The 10,976-nt window shown below is 49.9% G+C and overlaps 1 protein-coding gene across 1 annotated transcript in view; it reads right to left on the bottom strand.

Annotated features, from left to right (window-relative positions):
* The window catches only part of RGMA (repulsive guidance molecule BMP co-receptor a), a 45,973-nt gene that overhangs the window by 24,785 nt on the left and 10,212 nt on the right, over positions 1–10,976 (bottom strand). The window contains exon 2 of the mRNA XM_003901409.4: positions 4,800–4,915. Coding sequence (XP_003901458.1) covers positions 4,800–4,915 — 116 coding nt within the window. The remainder of the gene's footprint in view (positions 1–4,799; positions 4,916–10,976) is intronic.

The following is a 10,976-nucleotide window of genomic DNA, read 5'->3' as shown; positions in this document are numbered from 1 at the left end:
CAGGGACTGAGGATAGTTCTCAGGACATACAACCTCCAGTTTTAAAACTAGGAAAGTCCTGGGCAAACTGGGATAAGTTTGCTACCTTTGAAGAAATACTACCTTCAATTTAAGGCTAGTTGCATTTTTGCCAAGCAGCAAACAGCATGGCCCCCCTAACTGCTACTCAACCAACACCTAAAGTTGGGGTTCTCTGCCCAGTTCTAGGCCTCGCACATTCCACCAAAGACAAAATCTCTAACAGGAACTACACTCCCCTCAACACGTAAACCGGTCCCCATCTTCAGCCTCTTATCTTCCAAGGCCTCCTCTTCCCCATCTCATAGAGTGGCCTTATCTGTGCCCACAGATCACCTCTCCCCAGCTCCCATCCTCTGAGCGCTGGAGTGACTACTAGCAATTTCTCCAACTTTGCAAAGACCTTTCCCTTCTTCAGATCACAAGACTGGAGATCCTTTCCCTTTCTCCTCAATTCACCCTCAGGGCATAGTGACTGACCATCTATAGAATTTTATGTGTGTGCTCTCCCTAGAAGCCAGTGCTCTGTTCTGCAGATGCCTTCACACACTGGTTGCGAGCTGGCTAATTCTTGCCACTGAACATCAACTCCAAATTCACCTTTTAAAGCCTAACCCCAAAGTGATGGTATGAGAAGTAGGAGGGATTTGGGAAGTGATTAGGTCATAAGGGTGGAGCTTGCAAGAATGGGATTAGTGCTCTTATAAAAGGGACCCCACAGAGTATCCTCACTCCTACCCTGTGAGGACAGAGTTATAAGGCACCATCTACAAGTCAGACATCGAATCTGCCAGCACCTATTATTCTTGGACTTTTCCGCCTTCAGAACTGTGAGCAATAAATGTCTGCCATGTACAAGCCACCCACTTATGGTATTTTGTTACAGCAGCCCAAACAAACTAAGACACTCTTGGGACACAAAGTCCTACTGGGAGAGCAACAGTGTGGTAAGCAGGCTGATCTGCTGATGCATTTTTGTTTGTTTGTCTTTGAGACAGAGTTTCATTCTGTCACCCAGGCTGGAGTGCAGTGGCGCAATCTCAGCTCACTGCAACCTCCACCTCCCGGGTTCAGGCGATTATCCTGCCTCAGCCTCCCGAGTAGCTGGGATTACAGGCTCGTGCCACCACACCCAGCTAATTTTTGTATTTTCAGTAGAGACGGGGTCTCGCTATGTTGGTCAGGCTGGTCTCTTAACTCCTGACCTCAAGCAATCTACCCACCTTGGCCTATGAAAGTGCTGGGGTTACAGGCGTGAGCCACCACGCTCAGCTGATGCATTTTTGAATAGCAGCTCTGATAGAAAGAGTCTCATTTCTATAGCCACACAGATGTGCCTGGATACTGCAGAGGGCCTTGGTCTCCTGAAACCTTAGTTACCCACTGAGGACCAACATTTCTAAAACAGCTGCAGTTTAAAAGTATAAGGGGAAGAAAGAAGGAACGAAGAAAGGCTGGAGTGCAACAGTTCTTAGAACAGCAATCCTCAAACTTGAGCATGCATCAGAGTTCCCTGGAGGGCCTGCTCTAGAACACAGACTGCAGGGCCCCAGCTCCAGAGTAACTGCTTCTATAGTTCTGTAGTGGGCCTAGAACTTGCATTTCTAACCAGTTCCCAAGGAAAGCAAATGCTGCTGGTCCAGGGACCACACTTTTGAGAACCACTGTGCTGAAGTACAGGACCCATACATAGTGAACAGGAAGCCTGGTGACATGTCTAAAACATACACCGGATGGATTTATCTTGGAAATCTTTTCAAAAACGTCGCAATGGCTTCAAAGTTTAAAAAGCCATCTATTAACTGTGATTTGAGTAGGATGCCATTTGTGGAATGCTCTTTTAAGAATCCTTTCTGGCCTCCCTTCCTAGGTAGACGTGGGTCCTGTCTGCCTGTGCTGTCCCTAAAGAATCATGTAAACAGACACCCTTCCAGCCCGCTTCACAGTGCAGGGGCCCCTTCTCTTCACCAGGCTGTGGTCTGCCTGAGGGGCTTAGTTAGAGGGCTCCAAAGGTTGTCACTGAGTCAGGAACACAGTAAGTTGGCCATCCCCACCGAGTAAGTAAATGCAAACACTTGAAACACACAAACGCTCTCAGTGTAGCCGAGGTGAAGGCATCTTTCTTCACATAACTATGTTCAATTTAATTTGCACTCCTATAGGCTTACTCCTGGCAGCCATTCAAGCTGACTAGCACAGAACAAACCGAGGCTTTCACGCAGCTGCTCGGCCAGTTTCCACCTGTCTTCAACGGGAGAGGCCAAGGCACACAGGGGCCCCCAGTGTGTCTGGGTGCCTTGCACTTGCCGGGGCTTTCTTTTATTTCTTGAACTCCCACCTTGCTCTCCAGACCCGCAAGTTTTCTAACTTTATTCCTAAGTGGCCCCTCTCCTGGTCAATGTGTCAAAGAATGAGACAGTCTCTCTTTGTTGTGGAAATTTTCCATTTCATCCCTTACTTATGAAACTGTCTTTTGACCCACGTTTCTAGAGCACACAAGTTTTGCAGCCCCCAGTTTATTTAGTTTTGGGATACTGGAAGCTCAGTGTTCAGTAAGGTGGGCAATTTTGACTAAACGCAGCTGTCAAGCCCTCAAATGAGAAGAAACATTAGCCAGCTGGCATGACAGGAGAGCAGCTATCAGTTCTATTGGCCAGGTTTTAGTTACCAGCCTTGACGCCAAAAAGAAATGGGTTTCTTGGAAACAAAAGTGATGGAATTTGGGCTGTGACTTATATAACCTACCAGTGTTCCTCAGCCTATGCCGGGATACTTTAAAATAAAAGTTTTTCGGATGGAGAAATAAATCGAGAAACAACAAAACCACCACCACTCAGGCCGTGCAGCCTGCTACCTCTGGGAACTTCTGCCAGGCCTTCCTTTCCTCCCTAGCCCCAAAAGTTAACAAGTGCTGCAGCTTTAAGAGCAGGAAGGTGTTGTTTTAAGGGCCTCTAAGCCCCTCTTCTCAATTTCAGCTTTGAGCTGAGATCACATCCCCCACGGCAGCCAAGGGACAAAAGCCATTTATCAACCCATCTGATAAAACTTCCAATGGGCTGGATCTTTATCTAGACCAAACCAAGAACACAAATTGCAAACTCTTGCTTTTCCAAAACGTTGACTTCTTTTTAAATACGGTGATTTTTATTTTTATTTTGAATTCTTGGGAGGAAACCAAATTGGCCTGTTCTGCCAGACTCTTAAGTAGGTGGAGAAACTGCCCTTTAAATACACTGGGGGTGGGGAGAGGGCACCCTGCTGTTCGATCCCCTGTGGAGGTTTTGATATTCCAAGCTGAGTACTTTTTGGGGATACCAAGATCCCTCCCCCCACATCTTGTCCTTGGCCAGGCCTCCCAATGGAACCCAGGTCTGGAGAGCAGGTTGCGGCTCTCTGGGACCTTCCTGGGGTGCGCAGTGGTAGAGTAAGCCGGACGCACAAGTCTGAGCTGGCGCTGGGGGCCAGAAGCAGGGCTGGGACTAGGGGGTAAACTGACCCCTCGCTCCCTACTGTTCACTGTCTGCGTGATCCGCCCACTGGGAGCCCCAACTCGCAGCCAGGCCGAGCCAGACCTGCCCAGTTTTGCCAGTTCCTTGAAACCCAGTTGGCTGAAAAGCAAATCAAAATAACCCAATCCGAGTCTAAACTCAAGTCCTTTCTTGCAAAGCTTCAGTGGTGCGCGGGGGCTGCGGCTCCACGCCCGGCTGTGGCGCAAAACAAGCTGAAATTTTTTCAGAAAGACACCTCTGAACCCCGAAAACACAATGGAAACGGCTAGGAGATCCCGCCTTGCGCCGGGGAGGCCATTTGGCCCGTGACATTGTGTTTATTTGTATTTTTAGCAAGAAAAAAAAATGGGTATAAAGGGCTTAACTGGCGTTTTCTGGCTGTGAGCAGCATATGGCAAAAATGAAGTAAAGTTTTATGAAACATCATAAAGAAAACAGGCCGGGGATTTAAGTTGCGTGCCTCCCCCCTCCCCCCGAAAGGAAAAAAAAAGTAAAGAAACTGGAGCGTTTGGGAAGGAACAAATGCTTCTCTGTGGAGTTGGTCTCCCTTCCCCCAACAAAAACAAGAGGTCCGGGCTCCGAGGAATTTGAAAGCAGCGATCTGCCAAAAACATTGTGAAAAACTATGGGGGATTCATTGGAAACAGATGGGCTTTTTCAGCTTTAATTCTGAAATTCTCTCCCTTTCTGACACAATAAAAACAAACAGGGGGCGACGCAGAAAGTTATCAAACAGGAACACCAGCTCATTTGAGCCGGGTCCGTGGGTGTCCCCGCGTGGCCAAATGCGTGGAAACGGGACGAGGTCTCCGGGGAGGGGGCTGTCGGGAACTTGGCTGGGACCTCAGGGGCGCCCCTGGCTCCACCCCTGGGCACCCGGCAGGTTTGCAAACTGCTGGGCGAGGAGCTGAAGAGTGTCCCCAGCACCGAGGGCGTGCCTCCCCTTCTCCCTCTCTTCCCGACCCCCTAGGAGGCACGTTACCAGCACCCCTTTTCTCGGAAAAACGGGAGTGAGGCACCCCCAGCCTCTGCGCCCTCCCCACCCGGTTCCTTCTCACTGCAACTCGGGCGGGGTGCCCCTCTCTGGGTTCCCCAAGGGCAGGCATCGCACCCACGGCTGGGTGCAGGAGAAACAAAGACCCGTGGAAATGGGAGGCGGGGTCCGGAGGACGTCTAGAGAACCTGAGCCCGGACTCACTCGCGCAAATCTGGCCCCGCATTGGTGGGCGGCCCAGGGACCCGGCCCCGCGCGCCCGGCCGGCAGTGCCTTACCTGCGGGGAAGCTGCAGAGAAGGAAGGCGAGGGTCGGCCAGAATCCCAGGGCTGAACGTCCTGCCCCTCTCCCCATACCCATCCATCCAGCTCGGCCTGTTACCACTAGCCTCTCCCTGGAAGAAGAGTTCAGAAAAAAAGGAGAAGAAAATAAATCACGCTGCGGAGAAAGGGCAGCCTCGCTCCGCCGGCGGGAGCAGCGAGCCGGGAGGCTCGGTCCACCTCGGCCGCGGGCGCCCGGCGCGCTCCCCTGCCCGCGCCCGCCCCCCGCGCGCCCCTCCCTCACCATCCATCACTCAGTTCCCGGCCAATGTCGACGCGGCCCCGCGCCCCAGCCGCCTGCGCCCCGCCCCCTCGCGCTCGGGTTTCAGAGAGGCCGGCGAGGTAGCGGGAGGCTGCCGGGTGGGGACTCAGGCTGCCCGGCTGCGGCGCAAGCCCTGAGGACCTCGGAAAACCACGGCCCTAGATCAGAGGCAGCGCCACGCTCTCCGACCCTCGCGCCATCTCCAGCCCGCGGCTGTCCTTGCAAAACACGCCTTGCACCCTTGGGAGGCCCAAGCCCCACAGGGCATAAGGGAGGCAGGGCGCCTCCTTATTCCCCTCCACAAATATCCAATCCAAGTAGAAAACCGTGCTTGGAGACAAATGTCAGCCCTACTTTCCAACCAGACTGCCGACCCCAAGCTGCCACCGACGCCCCCTGGCTCATCTGTCGCACTCAGACGCGACACCGGTGTAGGAGGCTGAAAAATCCACTTCCGAGTTGTCTAGGTCTGGGCAGGTTGGCTCTCTGCATCTCAGCTACTAACGCACCTCGAGGTTCCCGCCCGTCGTGGCCCCGGGCCACCCATCCTGACTGGGCTTGGGCTGCCTCCAGCACCCCCTTCAAGCATCTCGCTGCTTCCTGAGGACTTGCCACGGCTGCGCCCCCGAGCTGAGGGCCTGCGGGCCTAACCTTGCCACCCTGACACAGCTGCTACTCCAGAGATGTGGCTACGTCCGTCCCCGTCGCGCGCAGGGCCGGACGGTTTGGCGCTCTCTGTGAGGCCCGCAAGGCTGCACTTGGGAGGGCTTCAGGATGGTGACCTTTCCTAACTCTGTCGCTTATTTTTCTGGGAAAAAACCATCTCCTTCCCAAGGTTCCCTGGGCCCTGCAGTTCTGCTGCCGTTGTGATATTTAAGGGACTGGTAACTTCCCCTGAGAGACATCTTTTGGATGAAACACAAATAGTCCTGAGCAAGTGTTTTTAGTCAAACCAATCCCTCCCACCACCCTCCTCACCTCACTCCTAAGCCTGCCCATCTGGTTCTTCGGGGAAAAAACACCTCTGGGTTTTTATCCAATTTAGATGTTTCTCTTAAGCACTATCACAGTCCTCACTTGCTGCAAAGGCCACACAGGCTGCAGGGCTGCAGCTGCATTTGGGGTTCTGGCTGCCACGTCGGGGGTGTGGAGAGGAGCAAGCTTTGAAGGAAGGGGAGAAGGCCCTATGTCTGTGAGGACACAACCCCAGCAGCAAGACTTATGAATCTGGCTTCCACAAAACAGGTACACAAGGGGACCATGCCTCAGCCAGCTGTGCAACAGGGCAACACGAAGCTGCTCTTTCCCGAGGTGGAAACGCCAGACACAACTCTTCTTTACAGTGGGGGTACCACTGTGTTTCCCTAAAATATTTAGGTCTCAGATCGACAGGCTCTAATTGTTTTTTCCCCCAAACCAGGGTTCATTTTAGGCATGACTCTGCAAAATGCGACGGTTTTCCCAGTGAAAGCCCACCATCGAAAATGGTCTTCTCTTCAAGCTTGGCCAGTCCTGGGGCCCGACCCAACAAGTTATTCTGCAGCATCATGGAACGGCAGCCCATTCCAGCGGCCACCAGGGCATGCTAAGCAGATACTGTGCCAGGCTGCACAGAGGCGACCATGTGGCCTTTTCACCTCTGAGGTCCACTAATTAACACCATTTGCTAGAGTCTGCCTTTCACCAGCTAGTTCTAGAGTCTCTCGCTAATGAGAAGGGATCACTGGCATTCCAAGTCACCTGGACAGTAATTAACCACCATCACTGCTGCAGCATGTCCAGGTCAGAGACCAGGGCTCAGGATCCAGGGGAGGCCATGCAGCCTGCAGAAGCCCAGAGATCATGCCCTTCTGGGGCTGCCCTTGCCCAAGAGTGGACTTTTCGCAGCAGGCCTTTTTTTTCTTTCCCCCAATGGGAGCAGAAAAAAATCTTCAACTATGTTACAAAAGCAGAAAAAAAAAAAAGGAGTTTCTCCCACATCAGGAAATGTCATCCAATATTCTTAAAGCAAGGATAACTAAATAAAATACTTGTGCAGCATATTCTGCAATTCCATTATATACAGTAGTTTTTTTTTTCCAAAGTTTTTTTTTTTTTTTTTGTATCGTTAATATAAAGCAGTTGCACAAAAAGCAAAGGTGTTTTGACAAACAGGTGTATCCATTTATTCCTTTTTAGGAACAATATCTAAAAAAAGAACCTCTCTCTGCCCTCCCCTCAAAAAGACAAGATTCATCCAGACACATCAGGATATATGTACAACATAATAAACCCCATCCTAAAGAAGCAACTGAGATAACCCCCAGGGGATACAGAATCAGAACCGTAAAAATCATAGTGAAGTTTGCTTGCTGTAAAGCCTGAGTATTTTTTTTTTTTTTTCAGTTGGTTCTTCTCGCAGCAGGACTTTTAACCTCTACATTTCAGTTTCTTCATCTGTAAGGATCAGGCTGATAATATTGTCACTCCAAGAATACAACTGAATAGAACTTGGAAGAAGCCCCAGGTCATGGGAGTTCCAGTCCCCTGGAACCCTGCTAGGGCACGGGGATTGGCTGCCATTTTAGGAGGAGACCCCAGTCTTACGGCATGAGCAAGTAATTTGGGAAAGGGATGCAAAGGGCTTTTTTTTTTTTTTTTTTTTTCCTCCCCTCTCTTGAGGAGAAATGTCTGAGACTGAATTTGGACATCTTCAAAGTGGGGACTTGGCCATCACACAGTTTAGACTATCATGAGAAATCTAGCCCCAACTAGAGCAGTACGGGGTTGTGCTGACCTTGAGGAATCTATCTATACTGGCTAAACCAATCAACTTTTAAACAACTCCCCAACTCTCTGCAGGAATAACAAATTCCTAAAACGTTAGATTTGAGAACTCAGCACTCTGTTTGCCATAGAAACTCATTTAACTCAAAAGTGTAGTTGACTTCAAACACACAGCCCCACAGAGTCTAACCAAGTATGTGGTGTCCCCTAGGCTATAGCTTAGACCTGGGGATGGAGACACTCTCATGCATGGCTCTTGCTCGCTTTCTTCAGCCCTGACTGTGGAGGCCCCAATCCTAAGCATCCCCCTCCACCTTCTCTCCCTCTCCACGTTGGGGGTAGCTATTTGATGGGGGGGAAGGGGTCAAGGGGCTTCTGAAAGGAAGGGTTCTGCATCCGGCTGAAGCCCTCTCAGGGGCAGTGACAGTCAGGGGCTCCACCTTTGCCTGCTTCTGGGTATGAACAGAGTGTTCTCAAATCTAGGGCCTGAGTCATCAGTCAACAAATATATATTCAGGACCTGAGGCAGGCTAGACCTTGGGGGATAAATAAGACAGTCCCTATTTCTGAATTGCTGGTAGAAACAGATAATAGAGAAAAATGAGTGCTAAAGGAGAGGTGAGGAGCGAATGACCTTTACCAAAAAAGGTGGTGTCTTTCAAAATAATGGCTAACATTTTGACGTATTTTTACATTGTGTCAGGTGCCAGCTAAGTACTTTACATTTCTAGAAACTTTCAGCTAAGGAAGGTTCTATTATCATCCTCATTTTGCAGATGAAGAAACTGAAGCTGGGAACGCTTAAGCACTCACCCAATAAATGGCTAATAAATGTCAAGCCAAGCATGCTGAACTCCATGCTTGGCATGCTGTGTGTGCCATTCATTCCAATGGTGGTGAGCAAGTCTGCACCGGGCTTAAAGTCAAGGTGAGACAGATTACTTAACAATCACTTTCAATAAAGCATAATACAGACTCTGACAGGGGAGACACAGAACACAGGTGCCAGGGGCCTCCAGCCCAGTTTGGGGTGCAGGGAGGGGAAAGAAGCTTTCCCAGTGTAGGAGTGTGCCGGGGGAGTTGATGGGCAAGGGAGGGGATGGCAGGGAGAAAACTCCAGGCAGAAGGAACACCCAGCATGCCAGAACAAGGTGTGCTTTGCCTGAGGATCTGCAAAGGCTGAACTGCAGCTGTAGAAGGAAGAGGTGAAGCTGGAGAAACAGAGCAAAGAGCTTGGGGGAGCCTGTGAAGCACCCAGGAGCCCAACCGAAAGCCTCAAGAGGGGGAGGGATTTATTCTTTTGGGAGACCACTGTGGGAGATGTAAAAAGATTAGAGTTGTCCAGGCCCTACTCCAAAGCAGCGAAATCTGAATCTCTGGGGGGTAGAGCCTGGGCATCAGCATTTTTAAGGAGCTCCCCTAGGTGACTCATGTCTAGGGGAATAGCTGGGTTTGTAAGTTCTATCAGTCTTGGGCCCATGCCCTCCTTGCTGCTGGCAGGTGCACAAAAGACCCAGGTCAGTCAGTTTCTGCCCCTTGGGATTAAAGTCAAGGCAAGACATATAACCTAACAGTTACTTTCAATAAAACAGTGATTGCAAGTGACTCGAGCTGGACCAATCAGAACCTTTCTTGAGATTGTTGCTACAGAAGAAGCTTCAGTTCTGATCCAATTCCAACAGCAATCTTGTGGGAGGGTGAGTGTTTATGAGTGTTAGTAGTTGAGGCGGCATTTGAGGACCTGACATTGTGTGTGTGTGTGTGTGTGTGTGTGTGTGTGTGTGCGCGCGCGCTGCCCTGTCGCCCAGGAGGCTGGAGCGCAATGGTACGATCTCGGCTCACTGCAACCTCCGCCTCCTGGGTTCAAGCAATTCTTGTGTCTCAGCCTCCCGAGCAGCTGGGATTACAGGCATGTGCTACCACACCCAGCCGAATTTTGTCTCTTTTAGAGACAGGGTTTCACCATGTTAGCCAGGCTGGCCTCAAACTCCTGGGCTCAAGTAATCTGCCTGTCTCTGCCTCACAAAGTGCTGGGATTCTAGATAGGAGCCGCTGCGCCCAGCTGACATTTTGTTTTTACTTAAGTTGTATTTTATCAGGTGAGCTTTTTGGGGAGTGATGAAGATTTTATTTAGGCTAACCCTCCCCAAGCCACTCTTCAGCACGTGACTCCCTTGCAGCTCTTTCCTGAGCTCTTGTGAACTACTCTAGTACCTCTTCCAGCTATGGAAGCTGAGAAAAATTCCTTATTTTGCTGAAACTAGTTTGATCTAGATTTCTCTCACTAACAGATCCCTGTCTAATATGGAGGAAATGACCCAACACTGGTCCCAGGTACTGTTGCCAACCTCTCAAGCATAGGGATACGTTACCAACGGCTCTTAATCCACCATTCACTTACTGACCAAAAACTTGACATTTCTTGAGTAACCAACCGCCCATTCTCCCATGTCCTAAAAAATGTTTGTCCAGACCATGTCTTGAGGAACTGAGTTGCTTCAATTTACAGCTCAGAGTATGGGAACAGATCCTTATTTTTAATTTATCCCTCAAATTCCTCTTTCAAATTTTAACGGCCACCCTGGGGTCTGGTCATCTCAGATTTGATGAATCAGTACTTGTTCTCTCTCTCCATAACCTTCAAGGTTTTACAGACTTTGATCATATCACCTTTCTGGCTTCATCTTTCCACACGAAAACTCTTAAGGTACAAAGCAGCCCGGCCTCTTACGAAGAACGTCAGGTGATGACATTGCTCACCTTCTGCAGTTCTGAGATATTTTTCTCAAGGGGAAGAGAACACAAACTGCCAGGTTTGGGTAGAGCCCAGGTAGAATACTATTTTTCGCTTGTTTTCCAATATCATTTCTGATAGTATTTTAGCATTTTCTGAACACTTGGTCCTGAGTGGCCTGTAGGAAACAAACATTTTGCAAAGACCCCAAGGATCCTCTTCTGTGGCTATAAACAGACTGGACAAAGTCCATTTTCTTGTAATTTGGATTATGTTCTCATAAATGCATTAACAGACTTGCGCCTGCAAAAGCTTAATATGCATGTTCTTGCTAACTCCTAAGCTCATCCTGCAGTTAATCACCATTTGTTTG

This window comes from Papio anubis, chromosome 7 (assembly GCF_008728515.1).
Source record: "Papio anubis isolate 15944 chromosome 7, Panubis1.0, whole genome shotgun sequence".
Taxonomy (NCBI): domain Eukaryota; kingdom Metazoa; phylum Chordata; class Mammalia; order Primates; family Cercopithecidae; genus Papio; species Papio anubis.
Note: the sequence above shows the minus strand (reverse complement) of the source record. Positions and strands in the feature narration are given on the sequence as shown.